This window comes from Lepidochelys olivacea (assembly GCF_965140295.1).
Source record: "Lepidochelys olivacea isolate rLepOli2 genome assembly, chromosome: 2".
Classification (NCBI taxonomy): Eukaryota; Metazoa; Chordata; order Testudines; family Cheloniidae; genus Lepidochelys; species Lepidochelys olivacea.
Window position 1 is genome coordinate 239,880,975 of NC_140412.1, and position 21,931 is coordinate 239,902,905.

The 21,931-nt window shown below is 44.5% G+C and overlaps 1 protein-coding gene across 8 annotated transcripts in view; it reads left to right on the forward strand.

Moving 5' to 3' along the window:
* The window catches only part of JCAD (junctional cadherin 5 associated), a 91,007-nt gene that overhangs the window by 57,825 nt on the left and 11,251 nt on the right, over window positions 1-21,931 (forward strand). For all 8 annotated transcript variants that reach the window (XM_084619243.1, XM_084619242.1, XM_084619241.1 and 5 more), the window contains 2 exons: window positions 8,365-8,723; window positions 17,849-21,576. In XM_084619243.1, the coding sequence (XP_084475369.1) occupies window positions 8,425-8,723; window positions 17,849-21,576 (4,027 nt within the window). In that variant the 5' untranslated portion in view covers window positions 8,365-8,424. The remainder of the gene's footprint in view (window positions 1-8,364; window positions 8,724-17,848; window positions 21,577-21,931) is intronic.

Consider the following 21,931-nt stretch of genomic DNA (forward strand, 5'->3'; position numbering starts at 1 on the left):
TAAGACTTCATTTGGACTTCACTATCTGCAAGTCTGGTCACCCATGTTCAAGAAAGATGAATTTAAACTGGAACAGGTGCAGAGAAGAGATACTAGCATGATCAGAGGCATGGAGGGCCTGTCTTATGAGAGGAGACTGGAAGAGTTTGGTTTATTTAGTCTAGCAAAGAAGTCTGAGAGGGGATATGATTACTCTCTCTATAAGTATGTGGGGGTGCAGGAGGGGTGCAATACCAGGGAGGGTGAAGAGCTCTTCACACTAAGGGACAATGTTGTCACAAGAGCAAATGGGTATAACTATGTCATGAACAAATTCAGGCTGGAAATTAGAAGAAGGTTTCTAACTATCAGAAGGCTGAGGTTCTGGAACAGCCTTCTAATAGGAGATTTGCAAGCGAACAACTTAGTTAGTTTTAAGAGAGAGATGGATAAATTTGAGTGTGATTGTATGACGGGGCTGTTTGTAATGGTACCCTCACATAAATGTATGTCCTATGTTCCTAAAGCTCATGCTTCAGGGTTTCAGCCAGCCACCAGCAGAGGTCAGGAAGGGGTACTTTTCCTCTCAAAATGCATTCTGGGATTATTTTTTTTAATCTCCTTCCTCTGAAACATCAGGTACGGCAGGAGATGGGACCTTGGGCAGGGTAGGATTAGGTTCTGATGGGAAACTGTGCATTTTCTTTCTCTCAGGTGCTTGGTTGGCTGGTTCCTGCTTACATACTCAGGATCCAAGCTGATTTGCCACATGTGGGGTCAGGAGGAATATTCCCCCAGGTCAGATTGGCAGTGACCAGGGGGAGGGGGTGTTTCACCTTCTTCTGCAGCATGCGGATGCAGGTCACTTGCCAGGGTTATCTGGGTATATCTCACAGAATCCTTTCCCTGCCATTGTGGGAGTATAGGTTCACCTGGGTCCAGGGCCAGCTCCAGGCACCTGCGTTCCAAGCAGGTGCTTGGGGCCGCACTGTGAAAGGGGCAGCACTCGTCTTTCCGTGGCGGCGGCAATTTGGCGGCATCTTTTCTCTGCAGGCTGCGCCGTGGCGGCAGTTCGGCAGCAGCTTTACTCTTCTGGCTGCCACGGCAGCAATGCAGCGGCAGCTTCCGTCTTCAGACGTCCTGCTTGGGGCAGCAAAAACGGTAGAGCTGGCCCTGCCTCAGTCTCTCCTATTCTCTGCCTTTGGCACAAACTAGTCTAGTCCCCTGTGGACTGTAACACTTTTTTGTTCTAATGTCAGTTGTTGGGTTAGTGTGCAGCTGTTGGGTGGTGTTGGTGGCCTGTGATATACAGGAGGTCAGACCAACTGATCTAGTGGTCCCTTCTGGTCTTAAACTCTATGACTCTGTGAAACAAATAGAGGAGAGGGGGCACTCCCAGCACCAGATCCAGTGCTGCAACAAAGGAAAGGTGCTCTGGCAGGGTTATAGAAAAGCTCTGGACGATGGGAGAGCTCACATGGTCACCATCTGCTATGAGGCCCTGAAGCATACCTTTTGCAAAGGAGGCCACCACAGGACCCCAGCTTGTGGACACCATTGAGAACGCTGAGTGGGAGGAGATGGACCCAGACGCCCATGATCTCTTCTCAAGTCATCCGCAGCCATCCAGCTGCACGACGGCCAACACATCTGCATCCGCCTGTTTGTATTAATGACCATCGGAAGTGCAGCACTTAGTTGTGTTTCCTCCATGCTGCCCAACAGCAGTTTGAAAATTGTGTTGGCTTGCAAAAGCCAGATGAATGATGGGATGAAAGTAGAAAAATCATGGGAATTTATTAGTTTGACCCCAAGTCCCAGAATTTCAGTGGCTTCTGGTAGGTATCCCATAATTCACAGTTGAAAAAATTCCCAGAATGCATAGAGCCATGCAGCTGAGCATTGCGCTTTGGCATCTCAGCCAGAATGCTGTGCACTTGTTTAAAAGAACAACGCAGTGGTGGGTGGAAACAATGATTCAAAAGGGAAGTAGCTTAACTGAGGACAATAAAGCAGTGGTTGCTTTCAGAATAATTGTTCCTGATTACTTAATGTAGCAAACATAACCTGAAACATCTTTCAAGTGTAGAGGAGCCATAAGACATCAACTTGTGTTAATCTGTATCTTTTGTTGTGTGCTTCACAGTACTCATTCATTATCACACAGAGTGGGAAGAGTGACAGGTTCTGTGGGATAGTGAATGGTGGAAAGAATTTACCAAAGATTTACCAAAAAGATGCATGTCCTATTTGTATTGGGTTTCTTTCCTCTTATTTATCTTGTTGTAACATTCTATGATTAATTTCCCCCCCCCCCCCCCACCATGGCAGATGTTGTTTTTGTGGATACAGACTAACATGGCTACCCCCTGATACTTGACGCCTATGGAGTGTGCACAGTTATTATTTCCTGTGTAAGAGGCAAGATTAGCAATGACAGTAGTCGTGTCTCCTCCATCCACCGTCTGCTAAGATGTGTGCACTAGTAGAGCTGCTGTTATGGATGGGTTCAGCTTTCATTTTCCAAACTGTCCAAGTGCTGGCTAGTCCTTCACCCTAAGAAAGCTGAAGACTGGTAGAAGTCATGCAATGGGATGATTTGAAAAGGAGCTGGTTAATTTAATGAGCAATAATACTTGTAGCTGCTAAAATTGAGGTGATGAATCTCATGCTCCAGATGATGAAATCAGCAAATTTCCACAGAGGTCAAGAAGGAATTTCTTTCCCTCATAGTACAATTGTCAGGTGTATTTGGGAGGATTTCTGTCTGCTGCTGACATAGCAGATATGTGCCGTTGCTGAACATAGGATACCATTCACCATACTAGATCAGATCAAGCATATGTCCCTGTTCTGAAGCAGATTCCATCAGTGACCTGTGGAGCTGTCTCAAAGACAAAAAAGCATTTCGCATGAGATTTTGTAACTATAGCAATGTTCAAAATGGGTATATTTTTCAAACCCAATTCTGGGATCTCATCACATTTTCTATCAAAATGTTACCAGAATTGTTTGAAATAGTTATCAAACTTTTAAATGTTGTCATGGTTTAAATAAGCAGTTTGATTAACATCACATAAACTTTTATGAAAACGTTGAAGTTGTTGACAATATTTTACAAAAAGTTCTGGTTTCATTAAAAAGCCATTTTTCCTCAGGAAACTTTTTTTGTACAAAAAATTTTGGCTGGATCCGGTGGCTAGTCTCCTTTTTATCCCTCTTATGTTATGTTCGTCTCTGCCTTGAGTTGAGTTTATTTTGATGTTGGTGTTAAATCTTGCTCTCTTTTTGCTCTTGAGTGAGAACTTCTGCTCTCTTTCTTTAATTTGTTGTGTATACTATGGATGAAATGACATGCACACAGGAATCTAATCCTATCCTTATGCATGAAATATTGTTTGTTATGTAGTGTTATACTCTTTTATGGGGTATCATCGATACCTTTTTTTCCCCAGTCAGCTTCAGAATGGTAGCTTTCACTCTCTTGGTCTGAAAGATTCATGATCATCTGCTGTTCACAGGAACCCTTCTCCACAGTAGCTCCACCCTCTCTTGCCAGGCACACACTTTGAAGGAAGCTGAGATCTTGTGTATTAAACTAGACTCTAATGAATTGCAGCCCCTTGCATTACAGGTTCTCTTCGTTAACATGCAGTCTGCTGATCCACTTCAAGGCTTGATCAGTAGTGGTCCTGGTCTGCTGTCATGGAGCCAAGGAGTCACCCTCATCCCTTCCAATACACTCTCACACACTTTTGGACCAAATTCTTTGCCTTACCACTTTGGAGCCAGAGTCTAGAACTGGATGTGATTCTAAGAATTCAGGGTCGCTATGGGGGACACACCCTTTCCTGCCTGCCTCCAAATCACAGTAGTAGAGGGAATGAGCAGGATAAGTTCTTTGTCATATTGCCAGGAGTAAAATCCCTCCCCACTTTTTCATAGACCAGGGAGATAGAAAAGATTTATTAGATTATCTCCTTGCCAGTGCCAAACTGTCCCCACTTTTACATTCACTATTGTTTTATTTTGGTTACTTTTAAAGGGATTTAAAAATCCCACATCTGTCTGAAAGTTTTGTACCTACTACTGTTAGAAATAGCTGCTAAGATACCATGACTGAAAGAAGCTGAGGAGGTAGATTTCTCTCTCTTTTTCCTGTTGGCTTAGTTGGTGCATTTTGATATCACTGTGCACATAGGCAGTTTCATTGTTTGTTTGTTTTTCACATCTGGTCAGTCAGTTGGTTTCCTTTTTGGATGTTTTGCACAACACACAAACAAGTGTGAGAAAAACATTTAAAAAAATATTAGTGTAAAACCACAACAAATTGGCTGGTGGACTCAGGGACATGTGCTTTACCTGAAACTACTTTTAACTCGTTCTCTGAAACTGCTTAGATTTCAAGGGGACAGCAATACTTGAAATGCCCCAAATGATCAGGGCTTTCATCCCTTTCTATTAGAAACTGTTCTACAGGATTAGAGATCTTGCAGTCAGGAATGTTTCCTCATATTCAGTCTACATCTTCCTTTACTTAATTTCATCCACTTACTCCTAGTAAAAGGAACTGGCCTCCCACCTGAAAAGTAGAAACCTTGGATTTGAAACACTGGGAAAATTGCCAAAATGTACAATATGTGTACATGGGGCTTGATCCTTTCTATCTGTTTTCATAAAGTACCTATAATGTCTTAATGTCTCTTTAACGTATTTATCCTCACAATACTCCCGTGAAGGAAGAAAGTGCTGCTAACCCCACTTTATGATGGGCATCTGAGGAACCGAATGACAAAGGGACTTGCCCCAGATCACACAGAAGGTGTGTGTCAGAGGAAGAAATTGAACTGAGGTCTCCCAAGTCGCAGTCTAGCACCCAACCCATTGCACTGTCTTCCATTCTGAATCTATCCTGACTTCATTTATACTACTCTTACTGGGAGCTAATGGAACTAAGCCCTGTCAATAATGTCAGCTATGCTGGAGACAGAGCTGTGTAGCACAGCTGAGGTACTACAGTGTGCAATGCCATTGACTGCCATTTGGGGGAGGCTGAAACTTCTGCAGTCTCTGGAGTCAGGATGTCATACAGGTGGCTGCCCTGAGTCATCCTGGCTCTGAAGCCCATAGACTCCAAGGCAGCAGAGGGGGGAGGCACAAAGCATGGAATACAGATTCCTGTAGGACCAGTTCTCTCTTGATGTGGAGTATAGGGCTCCCTGCAAGCACAGTCCTTCCCTGCTGCTTCTACTTCTCCAGGACCAGCAGTGTACATGTGGGTGGGCAGGTGGGTGTAGCGTAGTCCTGACTTAGTTGTTGGTGGATGTCTGATAGGAGGGAGGTGGGTTCTGTGCTTGTGGAGGAGTTTTCTGACCTGGGGGTGGGGGGGTGATGGAGGTGTTGGGGGGGGGGGGAGGGGGAAGGTTGCAGAGCTGAAGGGCTGGTTTTGAGATGTGGAGAGGTTAGGTAGGAAGTGGAAGGGCTTTTGGATAGGTATGGGGGTAGGGTTGCCACCTGGCCGTGTTTCCCTTGGATTGTCCCTTTTCCTGAAGTAGCTGTCCTGGGAAATGCTCAGTACGCACAGCCGGCTGTCTAGTTTTATGGGCTCTCAGAATCATCCTGGTTTTTTGTACTTCAGAGGTGGCAACCATCAAGGTGGGTCTCGGTGGGTGGGGGGAACAGGGTCTGCACTGATTGGGTTGGAGGAAGCTGAGAAGGTTTGGGGAGGTTCTGAGCTCGGAGTGAGATGTGCTGGGTTTACAGAGTTGAGTTTAGGGGAAATCCTTTAGTGAATGAGGATGGGGGTGACTTGGTGGTGAGTGTCGGAATAGGGAGACAGCAAGGAGATGATAGGGTAGAGCTAGCTGTGAGGGAGGGAGAGAGGTTGGGATGAGGAGAGAACTGTGTTCTCCCACCCTGGGCTTTATGGTGAAGTGTCTCCGTTTTTCACTCTGAAGAGCAGGGCACTAACATGGAAGAGGGCATCCCTCCCTCCCTGCCCCCCCACCTCACTTCCCCATATCCCCACCAAAGGACTTTCCTGTCACACCTCCCCAGGGCTACCCCAGTTTTTTACTTTCAAATATGATTAACCTTGAGGGGTTATTTTGGGCACCAGCTACCACTGGGTTTTCCCCATGTGTTTCCCCATGGGTAACTCCACTTATTTCAAGTTACTCGTGACTCTCAGTATTGACAGTGAGATCAGAATAAGACCCATTGTCCAAAGGTTTTGTCTGTTTCTAAATTGCCTGTCTCTCCCTCTGCATATTGCCTCCTTCAACCTCTGACAAATACTGTTTTCACTTGGCCACTATCCACAGCAGTAGGAGAGAAGGGGTAATAATAACAGGAAAAGCACATTTCTTCCTTGCACCTGTGCACTGTCCAGTGGGCATTCTATTGTTCATGCAGTCACAGTGGATCTTTTTCTCTTTAGAGGTTAAATAGCTGTAGCAGCCAGCTGTTCTGTCTTCTGTGCTTTTACCTCCTCTCACAATTCCAGGTCTTTGTGTTCTAGAAACAATTAGGAATAGAGAAATCATTTGAGTTGACGTGATCTGGCCCCACCTCCTGTTTATTGAAGTGTTTAAAAATAAACAACAAAACCGTCTTTTCCTTTAAAGGAAGGGATTCCACTCCTTTCTTCCATTAATCTGTCTAGTACCTCTTGGCTGGCTTATTTATCCCTGTGACTATCTGCTGATATCTTCTAGTACAGTGTAGCATTTACTGGGTTTGAGGAGCCCTGTTCTGGCAAAAAAAAAACAAAAAACCCAAAAACAAAAAAACCACCACTCCAAAAATGGGGAATGTTTGATTTCTTTAAGATGTGTACAATACCACATGCAGAGGGGACCAAGTACAGATTCTTTAGGCTCTATGCAGAGACTGGCGTAGATTCTAAACAGGTTTAGAAATGAGTATTTTCAAATCCTTAAGTAACAATTACATGGGCTGCACAGGCACTTCTTAAAGTTTGGTTCTGTGCTGAAAACTGACTTCTGGGACACACGAGGTAAATGTGTCCTTTCCCCCTCTCGTGCCCACTTCACAAAACGTGTCTCCTATTGATAGCAGTGAATGGAGTTCCTTCTTTAGCACAGAGTAGAGACTCTTTGTAAAGCTCATTCTTGGTGACAGAACCCAGAATTTCTTACACCAAAGCACAGACCTCTAGCACTTCAGCTGAAGGAGAAACTTCATTAGCTTCTAGAAATAGTAGGTTCTTATTCTTTATGCAGACCTGTAACACTGAGCATGTTATACAAGCCCCCTATCGAGGGTCCTATTGAGTGTCTTACTCGATGTTTTTGCTCCCTAGGCGTATTTCAAGTCTCATCCACGCACCTCAGTGATGTGGCAGAACAGCACAGCTAAGAGGTGGTGCGCTGGAGTGTATTCATCTACAGAAGTGTTTACCAAGTTCCAAACCATTGAAGACTTGGTACCCCATAAATAGAACAAGTTAGAGTAGAATAGACAGTAGGTTACAAGGGTGAGCTAGCCAAGAGAAACTGTTCCAGATCAACTAATTTGATCTGCAGAACCTATTACTAGTAACAATGTGCCATCAGTAAAGAACTCAGGTTGAGTCTGCAGGGCTGGCAGATAGGAGGGAAAATCTTTTAACTTTGAATTGATCCCATTTGCTTTGGAAATCATTGTGCAACAACAAGCATGGCTTCAGATGCAGTTTACTGGGCTTCTTTGATTTGTATTACACCTATTAGCTGATTATAGATTTCAACAGGCCCACTTAGGCAATAAAGAAATCTTCCCGAAAAGCAACCTTTAAAGACTGTAAACAAGGGAGTCTAATTCGGGGCACAGCAGGACCATAAGCGGTGCCTTGATGAGCTAACAGAATAAACTTTTTTTCTTTTCTTGTTGTTATACATTTTTTTTTGTGTGCTCGTTCACCAGCTAATTTTGATAGAATTTGCAGGGCTCCAGGAGGAGGCTGTGCTGCCCTGCAGTCTAACACCACTCCCCCCCGCCCCCCCCCCCAGCATAAAGCACAGCTCCACCTGATCAGAGTAAAAACAAATTTTGGAGAAAATGCCTTTCTCAATGGTTTTGCTGATCTCCAGTGCAAAGCTTCCCAAGATCACTTATCAAAATCTGAAAGCTGCAATCATCACCGAATTCTTCACTCAAATGGACTGACTCAGCAGCAGCAGCTCTGCATCTGTTCCCTGGCTGAACAAATTTACGTATGTTATCTAGGGAAGGTCAACACATGATTCATCAGCATCTGCAGGCGCTTCAGTCTTATGTATTTTATTATGTTGAGGCAAGAGAATGAAACTCTGCATCCAGTAGCCTGCAGATTGAGTAAAGTTGTCTTTCCTTATTAGAACAGCCTTCTGTTCTCTCTTTCAGTGATGGATCCTGCTGGAGAGAGCTTTCTTGTGGCACAGCAGTGAGTGAAACCAGCACAACATGTTCAGTGTGGAGGACCTCCTGATTTCTCATGGATACAAATTGTCCAACCCCCCCCCTGCTTCGTATGAAAACAGAAATGATGGATACCAGCCTGAGATTACAGAGAACAGAACTAGTCGGGGAACGCTGAACGGGTTTGAGACAGACTCTGGAGCCTACATTTACAACAAGAAACCACTGGCAAAAGGCAACTTGAGCAGCAGCGAAGGCAGTCATGGGAGCCAAGGGAGGCATGCTGGTCCCGGTTACCACCCAGACCTCCGGGGTTTGTCCACTTTTCATACTTCAGAAGCGGGGTAAGTGTCTGTGTCACGCCATGGCTTGGCTTTCTGCTCTCTTCCTTTCATTCTGGCAGATAACTGAGCATGACTTCAGCCCCCCTTACCCTCTACCTGTGATAAGTGAACATTTGTTTGCTTTTGTGCCCGTCAATGCACTGAAACGTTACATGATGCAGCACACTAACATTAACATGCCTTTTTGTAGTGTGTAGTCTTTATCAAAACAGCAGAGGGAAGGGGAGGGGGCAGTTTAATGAATCAGTAACAAACACCCTTTACAAAAGGCCTTGCTGGTGTGGAGGAGAAGCTCAGGTCACATAAGATATGTCTGCACAGAAACTAGATACCCACGGCTAGCCTGTGCCAGCTGACTCAGGGTCATGGGCTCAGGCTTTTGTGGCTGTTTTATAGTTGTGTAGACTTCAGGGCTAGGGCTGGAGCCTAAGCTCTGGGACCCTTCCACCCTGCAGGGTCCTAGAGCCTGGGCTCCGAGCCCAGAAGTCTACACAGCAATGAAACAGCCTCGCAAGCCTGAGTCAGCTGGCATGGGCCAATCGCAGGTATCTAGTTCCTGTGTAGACATAGGATATGTCTACAATGTAAACCTAGGGTTAGTGGGACTCAAGTTAGCTGACCCATGTCAGGAACTCTGGGCATTTTAACCATAGGTTAATCATTTTCTGACCTGTGCTTGAATCAAGGGATCTGGTGTGCACACTGCAATGCACAGACCTGAGTCAAAGTAAACATACCCCAAAGTGCCTAGCAACTCCCCAGTGTCGACATCCTAGCTCTAGGAACATGGTGCATTGTGGGAAAACTCTACTGCCCACTCTGTGCTCTTGGTGGGACTCAGGTGCCCGTACGGAGCACATCAGTACATAAAGCTCGTAATTAGTTCCTTTGGTGGCTGTCTCAGCAGAATGACTGACTGTAGTTTGAGAAGAGTTTATACTGAACCACCCTGTAATCTAAGAATTGAGCTCAGGCTAGGCTGAGTCACATAGGCAAGAAAACACCCAGGTGCACCTGTTCTGAGGACAATTAGGACACCAGTCTCCAGGGCTGGCAAACTGTTCAAATGAAACTTTGCAATTCTTAATGTTTAAAATGGGATGCTCAGTTAAGGGGTTTGTGTTGGGCTGGTTTTTTTATTTATTTTTGTCTGTTTTGAGGTTTGAGATAAAATGTAGGTTTCAGAGGAAAAACACCCCAGCCTAGCTGTTGCCAGCTGCAGAGCAGTGAAGGGCATTCCCAGGGTTTGGGGTGCAGTTGCTCCAACACCCCCTGGGGATCCCTGCCCTCACTGCACCCCAGGAGGCAGGGCGAGGGGATCCCCAGGAGGCTATGGTGAAGTTCTGGGGCTGGCTCCTACTCACGGCCCTTACAGTGCACGCTGCCCAGGTGTCTACGCACACGCAGTCCCAAGAAGTCCAGAGGGGGCCTGGGAGAAAGGGCCAGAGAACATAGCGAGACCAAGCATGGCCCTGGAGGGAGGGGGGAGCGGTCAAGGTGTTCGTGGGGTCATCCCTCCCCCAGCTGTGCTGAGCCAGGAACTCTGCTGCTCCCCCTCCCTGCAGGGCAACACTTGGTCCCTGCTCTTCTCTCTGGCCCTTGCTCCCAGGACTCCTGCCCTCCATAGGGCTGTGTGTGCAGGGGCACCTGGGCTGCATGCACTGTGATGGCAGAAAGTAGGAGCCAGGCTCAAAACTTCCCTGCAGTGCAGAGGAGCTGGAGCTGCTATCGCAGGAGGCTGCAGGGAATTTTTGGGACTGGTTCCCACTCACTGCCCTGACAGTTCACACAGCTGGGCACCCCTGCACATGCAGCCCCAGGAAGGGCAGAGTCCCAGCTTAACACGGATTCAGATCCTCCAGCCCTGCAGGTCTTGGGACCCTGGATCCAAGCCCTAGTTTAGCACAATTGGTGTGTGGTCTCAAGGGGGGTTTGGCTTGAGCCTGGGCTCACATTACCTTTTTTGTTCACTATAGGGATGTTTACACAGCAAAAATTTTGCTTATGAAAATGAGTAGTTGTAAAACAGAACCCAGCTCCTTATTTCTCATGTGTGCGTCGATCCCTGGTGGATATCCAGCTGAATGCAGCTACTTCTGGGGAAGTTCCCTCACCAAAGAGGGTCACAATCTTTATTTTTAGGCAGCTCTCATGGAGCAAATATGAGAAAGTGTCTGTAAGTTCTTGTTAAGGCAGCTCAAACTCAGTGGAAGCCCTTGTCAGCACTTCATAAAATGTGCTTGCACCACTGCACTTCCCGTCGTGTAGCGTGTGCACTTTTGAACTGGGATAAAATGGACAGGAAGGACTCTGTCTAGAACGCGTATTCAGTAGTTAAGTTTTTGTAGCCACTTGTATGCTAAATATGAACAAAGGGAAGAGGCTGGGAAGATATTTAAAGCAAGGCCAAATATCCTGGGTGGTTATCAGAAAAAGAGGGTCAGTTTCCGCCCCACCTTCCTCTGTCCAAAGGGTTTGGAAAGTGTTGAGGTCCTGAGTGAGGAAACGGGATCTTGTCTTGGGACATTCTTCTCCAGTGCTGGCCTAACTCACCTATGCCACCTTCAGTAGCACTGCAGTGCTGCACCCCCTGGCTGCCAGGCTTTTCTCCTCTCTCCTCCACATCTCCTCCCCTTACAGGTGACCTGCAAGCTGTTGATCTGGGCGCAGAAGTGTTCTTTCTCCCCAACTAGAATTACTGAAAGGAGCAAATTCAACAGCTGGGCAGCAGCAGTAAGGCAGCCGGTGAGCTCAAAAGGATCTCTGGTCTAGATGTGGTTCCAAGCTTGTTTGGCCCCTTTTGGGGAGAGAGAGAGATGGTCTTTAAAGAATGAGGATGGGGAACCAGTGGAGGAGGTTCTTTTAAGAGCAGGCTTTCCCTCAGTTGGAGAGAGAGAGACTAGTCATCAGCAGCAAAGTAATATACTACTAGAGGTAGAAAAAATGGCAAATGAGGAGGACAGAGCATGTGGAGGGGAGAACATGGTTGGACTTGGAGCTGGGCCCATGAGGAGGAGGAGAGAAAATTTGGGTAAGTACGTTTAGGGCACATCAACATTACAAGAAAATACTAGCTTGCTTGTCTGCCATAGCCAAGATGTAGGGGGAATGTCCTTTAATGCTAGTTTCAGAGTAACAGCCGTGTTAGTCTGTATTCACAAAAAGAAAAGGAGTACTTGTGGCACCTTGGAGACTAACCAATTTATTTGAGCATGAGCTTTCGTGAGCTGAAGTGAGCTGTAGCTCACAAAAGCTCATGCTCAAATAAATTGGTTAGTCTCTAAGGTGCCACAAGTACTCCTTTTCTTTAATGCTAGTGTGGATGGGGAAAATATGGCATACTGGCTGTGGTATCTTTTAAAAAAGAGTAGAGTTAAAAAACAGGACTGGGTGTCCACTCAGTGTGTCCCTCCCTAACCTCTCATGAAATGGGAAGTAATGGAGTAGAACCTGTCCGTTTACACTGTATTTAATATTAAATCTTGTTTTTAAAAAGCTCCCTTTTGCCCCTCCGAGTAGGGACCCAAATATTGGGTCTGAACGGCTGTAGTTGTGTCCCTTTCGTTAAAATGGCTACCTCTTTTTTTACATGCAGCAAGTCCTACTACACACCAGCCCTACCAGGAAATCTTACAAGCCCTAGCAGTTATTGTCTATGGAAAGCATTTTGTTTAAACTCTCATGTTTTCTGTTTTGCAATGTGTTTCTCTTGCATCCGGAGAGAAATATTAGGGCCAGTGCTGCAATCACTTGGTCAGGGGATGATCTTGCAGACTCTCTCTCTCTTCCAAATGGGGACACTCAAACGCCTCTAGAGGGCAGAGTTTATTTTTTCTTTCAGCTACTGATCTAATTAATGTTGGTAGCTAATTGGGTTGGTTGCTGATGGAAATTCAGACCGTCCCCATCCTGTCATTAAGCAATGGCTTTCTCTTGTGACATTGTTTCTCCATCTTTGGAAATGATTTTTTCTGCGTGCCCTCTATTCTGCACCCCCCATATAAGGCCTTTGCTCCCCCTTACTCTTCCTTCGTACCACCCCCTTCAGACTCCCTCCCTTGAGCCCTAAAACAATGTTAAGGAAAGATGACCCTTTCCACTCCCAGACTGCAGCAGCTGGCCTCACTGGCTGAAAACCTGAGATGGGGTAGAGCAGAAGCCTCTGTTGAGCAGTGGGTTTCCTCTTGGGGCTGGGAGCCATTGCCCCACTTTTTACTGGCTGTAAGGATGAGCAATGGTGGGGTGGGGCAGGGAAGGGGCAGGAGAGTAGTGAGCGGGGGCTGTGGTCTTGGGGGGAAGAGGCAGCACAGGTGCGGAGCCTTGGGGGAAGGGGTGGTGCAGGGGTGGGGCCATGGTTCGGGCACTGGTGGCCCTCCACTTTTAGGGAGCTTCCACTGCTCCTGTCCTGGGAAGCTGGTGGTTTGAAGTTCTTCTCCCCGTCCTGATTTTCAGTGGGGGACAGTAGTACTAAGGTCACATGGCTCCTCCCTAACCAACTGGAGCAGTGGATGTAGAAGCAATAGTGGTGAAGCTCGGAAGCTGCACCCTTCCTCTCAAGCTGCAGCTGATCAGCATGGATCAGGGGCATAGCCTCAGGTGGGCTGCGGCTCACCCACTTAGCGTCCAGGCCCACCTAAATCGGGGCCAGAGCCCCCCCCCCAATCCACGGGCTGGGAGGCGGTGAGTCATCCCAGGCTGGGGTGGGTCTGGGCAGGGCTAGTGCTGGGACTGGAGAGCGGGGCAGCAGCACGTGGTGTCGGCAGGAGAGGGACTTGGACGGCCGGATGAATAGACACCGCGGGAGGGGTGGGCGGAGCTTGAGCTCCAGCGGGGCCCCCATCCGCCCCTTGGGCATGCCTCGCAGCCTGTATGCTCTGAGCAGTCTCCTATTCTGGTGCTTGCTGAGCAGTAAGGGCCAGCTGGAGGGGGCGGGGAGAGGCGGGCTTTTCATCCCTCCTCCTCCCTCTTCTCCCACCCTCCCCCGTCATTGCCTGTCCACCCAAAAGTCGAAGCCGACCCAATTTTCCTGTCATAGGTATGCCACTGGCAGGGATCCTAGTTTTCCGTGATAAAAATTTTTCTGACTTAAAACAACCTAAAAATCCACGTTTTTCCACAAGTAAAAGGAAATGCTGAGCTTTAGTTTTCCCAGGCAGCTGGGGTTCGGGTAGTCAGCCCTGCATGATACTTTCAGCAATACTGGGACTTTCAGTAAAGTTTAATTAATAATTGATGTATAGTTTGTATATTTTGCGAAAAAATAAAAACAAAGATTTGCTGTAAAAACACAAATTCCGTGTTTTTCCACAGAGAACGGATTTTTAGGATCCCTGCTGATCCATGATTAGCAGAACTTCCCCCAGTCTGGGATATAGTAGATTATGGAGACCTATTTAAAAAAAAAAAGACATAATTCCTGCAGTTGTGGGGTGAATTTAAAGCCCTGTGACTTCCTCCATGAGAGAGGCCATAAAATGGATGTAAGAATATTATTCATGCGGTGTGTTGAGAACTAAGTAGCTAATAGACATGCAGTGTTTTGAACACCAGATACTGCACAGTGATTATTATTAGTGTAACCAAGTCACACTTGTAAATTCTGATGGATGATGACCAGAGACCGTGCAGCCTAGCGTATAGTATTGGCCTCCTATTTGCAAAGGCACTGAGTTCAAATACTGCTAGAGTTGCTCTTTTGTTTAAAAAATTTCCAAAATTGTGTTTAAAAGTTTATCATCGGTGTAATTTCAGATGGAACTAATTCACGCCACATCTAGGGAAATAATCAAAGAAACTCTGATCCAGAATATTTCCAATGTGTGGTTGTTTTTTGGTTTTTTTTAAATAGAGAGAGAGCAAATGGGCTTGACAGCACTTGTGTACTACCTATAGGAATGGCTGTGTTAGAAAAGAGTTTTTACCATTTAGGTCGTGAGCCTGTAAATACTATCCAACATGATACTCCCAAGGGTCCCCCCATGCTTATGGGACTAAGCACTACAGCACCAGGGAGTACGCCGTGTTTGCAGGACTGGGTCCTGAATAAGGCATATTTAGAACTCGCACCGGACCTCTATCCAAAGATCTCAAAGCACTTTACAAAGGTGGGTATTAGCACAAATTTAAGACACAGGGAGGTTAAGTGGTTCAAACAAGGCCACCCTACAAGCTACTGGTAGAGTGGAGAACAAAATCTAAGTCTCCTGACTCTACTCTCCAGCTCTTAATGGATTGGCTAATAAGTTTTCCTTATTACTGATTTATTCTGTTAAATATAGTGGCCTACATTTTCAAAAATGTCTGGTGATTTTTGGTGCCCCAGTGATTGGACACCCAACTGAAGAGGGCAGGTGTACTGTATAATGTTTTTGTTTTTGCGTTCGTATCACCAGTTATATTGCAAGTAGTGTAGGGCAGAATTGCACAGTAAGCGGTGATGTTACCAGATAGCAAAAATTTTCACAACAGGTGCCTCTTGATCATTCTCAACCATGATAACTGTTCAGTTATATTTTCAACTGTGGATATGGCCACACTGTCCTGGATACAAAATTATTTCTCCATGTGGACTAGTGCAAGGCTATTACTTGTCATGGTAGATGTTGCACTGCTTCTGAAATCAACTCAAGTTTAACTCAAAGTTGGGTCATCGGCCTTCTTTTCTATTACATTAATACTGTTTTCTTCTAACAAGAGAAATTGGAAAGGGGGTTGGAGGAGAGAAAGATTTTAAAATTTCTATCTTCTAACCAAAATAACAACATGAACAACATTTCAATCCAGTAGTTTAATTTTTTTCCCCCCAGGATTTTTCTCCGTACCACTAAATGTATCTTTACCCATGCCTCTACTATCCTCATTCCTGAATCTAATTGCTGTGAGTCACATGATATAAACTGAATAATGTTCTCTGCCTCATTAATATATATGTTACAAGGTTTAGAAAAGCCCTAACATTACCTTTCTTTAAACATGCTTTCTGCATTCTAGTTGCTATGATGACATAATGTAGATCTTCAGTATGGTGTTTTACATCATGTTTAGAACTTCCTTAGTTACTATAACTACAAAATATTGTTTAAACAACTTCTGTAAAAGCATTTGGTTATATTCTCGGTATCAAGGAGGCAGGATTTTCTCTCCTCTGAAGCATGCATTATGACTAGGGGAAACATTCACATAATTTCGTACATTGAAGGCTGACTCTCCTTTCTTTTCTGGTGGATTCCCACTAGGAATCTAGGTAACACTTTTCCAGTAGTTATTCACAAACGCTACTTTCATAATGCCAGGGCATTTCACTGATCCATCATCAATAACAGTGATCACTAACCTCAGTGTTGATTTACTGCCTAGAAGACCCTCCAGTGGTGTTGATGTGTTATAGTCTTGAATAAATACTGCTTGTGATTTTGTACTTGGTGTGTTTTAATAGTTTAGTATGACTGATCTCTCCATATATTTTATGTCCTTTACCAGATCTTGCACAGAACAATGCATGGCTTGTCTGTTCCCTAGACCCAGTCACTCACAGTCTCTCCAGTCAATAGCTACACAACAGCATTATAGCATTATGAGAAAACATAAAGGTAGCAGAGGTGGCCTTGGTAATCTCCAAAGGCTGACAGCATACAGTCAGCTGCAGACTCCCTCATGCTGAAAGATATAGTGGTTTTCACCCTAACTGTGGTAAAATTTCCAATATCGGAGATGTCCCATTATAGCCCATGGATTAATACAGGCTTTTAATATTGAAACCCAGAAAGCAAATTGCAAATTGTATTTTATATGGTGAACCTTTCGTTCAGACAATGGGTTTTAATCCATCAGACTTAAAACAAAAATAGTCTTTATCCCAATGTTTTAAACATTTTTGCTTGATAGGATAAAGTTTGCATACGTAAAAGAAAATTATTGAAGAGTGTTCTGAATATGGATTGCTACATTTTCATTCGGAATTCTGAACTTTATTATCTATTTAAACCTTTTTAGTGAGAAGATTATTACTTTTTTGGCAGAAACCAAGAGCAGATTGTACATAGAACTCAGGGTGGGGGAGGAGGAAGGAATTTCTTGGGTTCCATCTACATTCTTGTCCTATTTATGTCAATTTTGATTTTTCTCTCTTGTGTTATGCTGGTGGCAGTTACATAGTAAAATAATGGCAGTTAGATTTTTGGACACCTTATTTACAAGAACAGCAGAACCACAGTATAACTAAAAGATAAACTTTTAATGCAGAAAACTATCAATTTTCCTTTGGAATAGTATGTAAAGTATTTCACACCATGCCTGGAAACATGGGAAGGATCTGATATTGTCTGCTGGATTTAATTCAGAAATCTGCCTTCTGAATTTCTATAACTAAAGTGTTTGTTTTAGCCTTCCTTTTTCATGTTTCAGTGATGTGTTTTGGTAAAAACAAATTTAAAAGGTTACACACAAAAATAAACCTGATGTTTAAAATCTCATTAAAACTATATTCACATAAAATTATATATACCACAAAGGTGATATATTTGAAGCATCTAGAGAGACTTATTCCTTAAACCAAACACAAAAGATCAAATTAACCAGCACCATCTTCTCTTTCAACCCTTGTGCTATAGTACAAAATCCTGTTTCTTACAGAAATTTACATTAAGAAACTCCCCCTACTGCCTTCTCTTTTTAAATCTAGAGTCCTATAATCTTATGCTTGCCTACCCCTTTGCAACCCTGATGAAGTCAATGGGTTTTGATGTAAATGAGAGCAGAAATTAGGGTTCAAAGCCTTGTTAACATGGTCAATTCACTTTTTATAGTATGTATTCAGTAGGACTCTACACGTCTGTGCAGCATACAACATTGTGCACATTGTTTTCTAGCAGTTAAGCATACCAATAAATAAAATAAATGCCATGCTAATGTGCATATAGCTTAGCCTCCTTCCTTGCTTGTGAGAAAATGTGTATGTTAATTACTAAGAGAGGATTTTAATGTCCTATGGCTGTGAATAAATTACAGAAACTGAGAGTGGAAACCCTATTGGCATAATTCAGCATTTGACCCTCTAATAAAATTCCCTATAAAGGAAAGAGACTGCATTTTTATAGCTTGCCTGTGACACTGCATTTCTTTTGCAGGTTTTATGACAGACCTCTGTTAGCATGGTCTTCGGGGCCCAAGACTGATAAAGATCTGGCCTACTGGAGAAGAAGAGGACAAGACTTTAGCGTCTTACTGGATTACACCGACAAAGGAGACTCTGAAATGAAAGGATTGGCACCACCCCATGGAGTGTACAGACATGCTAAAGAAAATCAGCTGGAGGTAGGAACAGGAACAGAGAGTGTGACGAGAAGTGGCTTGCAGGAGACCTGGAAAGTGCCCGGTGATTACAAATGGCAAAGTTTAAGAACAGAAAGCTGGAAACAACCTACAAAATTTGGAAGACAAATGTCTGATGGTGATAGAGAGAAACTGCTTCAAGATCTATACTCATTGAGCCTGGGAGACAATGTACTTAGCTCCCATAACAAAGGGAAATCACAATCATTGCCAAAAGTTCTTTCACCAGAGACTCTGAAGTGTGTGGAAATACCCTCCCTGGTGAATAATCATCACTTCCTAAGTGGAACTAAAGCACCCTCTGGTCCCCAAAACAGACTGCCTTTGGAATTCACAAAACCCAGGGAAACTGGAAGCCACCTTCTTCCTCTGGCCAAGCCCAAGTATGGCAGACCCCTTAAACCTCCATCCTATGAACTGCACCGACAGATGAGGGCACCGGTAGAAACCAGTGGCTTTCAGGACCACCAGCAAACAGATGAGCCTGTTTCATATTTAGCTAAAGGTAATGAGCTGAAGCAAGACACTTACATTCCAGACTCTGGTTTAGAGCCCCCTGTCTATATACCACCTCCATCTTACAAGTCCCCACCTCAGCCAAGTGTGAATCAGCATTCCCTCAATGAAGTGCCTAACTATGACTTGTGCTTTGACAACAGTCAGCGGCATCCAGTAGAGAGGACCCTCAGCAGCCATCTACCCTTCACTAGCACATTGGAAACTAAGGGTGAACACTGCAAAGATGACCACCTTCCTCATGGAAAACGAAGCCATTCCAGGCACACTGATGACTACCTGCATTCCATTCAGTATATTCCTTTTGATGATCCTCGAATACGGCATATTAAAATAGCACATCCAGAGAGCCTGCAGGACAACAGTAAACACACTGAAAATACATGTAGGACCAATCCTACTGCTTTGCAGGAGAGAACTATCGAACTACAATACAATAGTGCCTTTTTGGATCCATCAAACTTACTAAATATTGTAAAGGGTGAGAGAATTCCCGACAGCACCACAAATAACAGGTGGTTGGCAGCATCCAACAGAGATCAGGAAAACTGGGCCTTGCCTGACCAAAGAGACAGTGGTGACACAGATAATCACCTCCCTGAAAATGAAAGCAATCAGGAGTACCCAAAAGGCAACCTTTCTGTAAGAAACCCACATATGGATAGCACCTGTGAGACTGTTACTAGAGTAAAAAAGTTTGAACCTGGAACTGGGATGCAGAGCAAAAAGAGTTCAAAGAAAAAAATGAATGAAACTATATTTTGTTTGGTATCCATCCCAGTTAAATCTGAATCAAATCTGCCAGATACTGATAGGAACAATAACTTAACACAGAGCCCTGATAAGAAGAATGAATTCGACAACAATGGAGCTTTGCAAGAACAAAGTCTTTTAAGTATGTCTTCCACCGACTTGGAGTTACAAGCTCTCACAGGAAGCATGACCAATAAAACCGAGTTACAAAAACAAGAGCTGTGGAAACCAGAGGAGTTCAAACAAATGAATGACCTCAGATTTACTCAGCCTACAAAACACAGGGAACTCAAATACTCTGGCTCTTGGCCAGGTGATCAGTACAAAGACCAGCAAACACAGACCTGTTTCACTGAAGACTCGAAAAGGTCACAATTTTTCCATGGTGAACCAAATAATAAATTGATGGCTCCAAAATTCTTAGCCTGTACAGTGTCTTTGGTTGGGTCAGAACAGGCAGGTTTATCCCCTGATGACAGAAAATGTAGGCAGAACACATGCAATATGAAAGGTCAGATGAACCTCAATCCATCCAGCAATAGTGCTTTTTCAAGGACTGCCACCTCAGTAATTCAGGTACATTCACCAAAGGCATACCAGAGCCAGCCTTATGGGTCCTGCACAACCATGCCTACCCAGGAAAGGGAAACTGGCACAATTGCCAGGGGTGATGTGGTTAAGGGCAAAGCAAGTGCTCCCTGCAAGAGTAAAGAACTATTTGGTCAGTTTCTCTTGAAACCTGTTGGTCGCCGTCCCTGGGATGCAATAAGTGAGTTAGAAAGTTTTAACAAGGAGCTCCAAGAACAGGAAGAAAGCACTAGTAGTGAAGATAGCGTGGAGAGTGAGGGAACAAAGCAGGACTGTGTTCCTACAAAGATAGGGACCTCCAGAACTGATGAATCAACCCAGGAACTCAGACCTTGTAAGCAGCTAAAAACTGTGGTACCAGATGGTCCTGTATTTAAACAAGGAAGAGTTAAAAGTAAGTCTGAAAGTTGGAGTACGGAGCTTAAGTCTGATGATCCACATATCTGTGTTGGATCACAAAGCTCCTTGAATGCGAAAGAGAGCAGTAGTTTAATCAAGCCAGCAGATGGAAGTGTGATAACAGAAACGAGAAACCAGGAAGTCAAGAACAGAACAAACAAACAGGGACCTAGTTCAGGCCCAGTCAATAGAGTTTTGTCCAGTAGTCCAAATAATGCAAATCAGAGTAATCCATTCAATCATGTGGACTTAAAGGAGACAAAAGAGAATAGAAATTACATAGCTAATACGTTAGATTTTGTAAAACGGAACAAAAGCACAACTCCCAGGAGTGATAAACCTTTAGAGAGAGTATCTATAGTAAGATTGTCTTTAACTAGTAGAAATCAAGGTCATTCTGAGCCAGATTTGAGGTCGGTGGGACTGGATATTGATCCTGAACCTGGTGCTAACAACTCTGATTTTTCTTCTAATGCAAATGCAATGGAGATCCCCCAAAATGAGTCACTGCAGGCAAGAGCTGCAAGGATTCTGGGTATAGAAGTAGCAGTGGAGTCTCTAATTCCTGGGAACAGAACTAGCCTCCACCAATATACCAGTCCTGCAAATAGTATCCAGGATCCCGAATTACCAGTAGGGGGAATAGTACGTGACAAAGTAGAAACAAAAGACCGCTCTTATGAGGGCAGACGAAAGTGTGGCTGGACAGAAAGTTCTCTCTTTGTTGGAGAGAGAGACTTCTCGTTTTGGACTGGTGAACACCAGAGCACTGACCAAGAAGCCAGATCTAAAACTCTGGTAACTGAGCAAGGTTTTGAACAGCATGCGGGTCTCAACAGGCAAGATGAGGATCCAGACCTGCCTTGCAAGTCTGTTACACATCAACTTGCTGAAAGAAACGTGATCATTCCGAGCTCGGAAAAGAGAGTTAGAAGCACCTCAAAGGTGATTGAGACGTTACAAGGCAAACTTGCCTCTCCCCCTAGCCGAACAGTCATGGATCGTTTGGTGCGAATGAAAGAAGTTGACTCGGTTTCCCGTATGCGGCGTCTGAGTATCAAGAGTGCAGATTCAGGGGAGGAAGTAGATGAGGAGAAACCTCCAAGGGTACAAGAGGAGAGAGGAAGCTATGCCCCACTCAGCAGTAATGAACTCTCTTGCAAAATGGCGCACACGGGTCCGGTTTCCAAGCGCATTATCTCTCTCGATGAAAATGGACACATAACTACGATAGGCAAGAAGAAGGCTGACCGAGATTTTTGTTTAGGTAAGGCCCAGTTTTACCATTATCTGGGATTCAATTGGGCACTGCTTTAACGGGGAATGTACATCAACTCCCTCTGTGGTATCCTTAGAAGAAGTAACATTCCTGTTTACCTACTGCCACACACTACAGCTGCGAGTAATAGTAATTTAAATAGTAATTTAATAGGCTATGAACAGATTAGTTTTCTTGTAGTGAGCATTATCCTCTATGTTATTGCAGCCACTTGGGTTCCGATTACTGAAGTTCATTCATAAAGTTGTAGGACTTTCCCGTAACCTAATGGATTCAGAAGACTGCATGTGTCAAAAATAAAGTGAAATTTCACAATACCTGCCCTGGTTTTGCGCTCCAACAT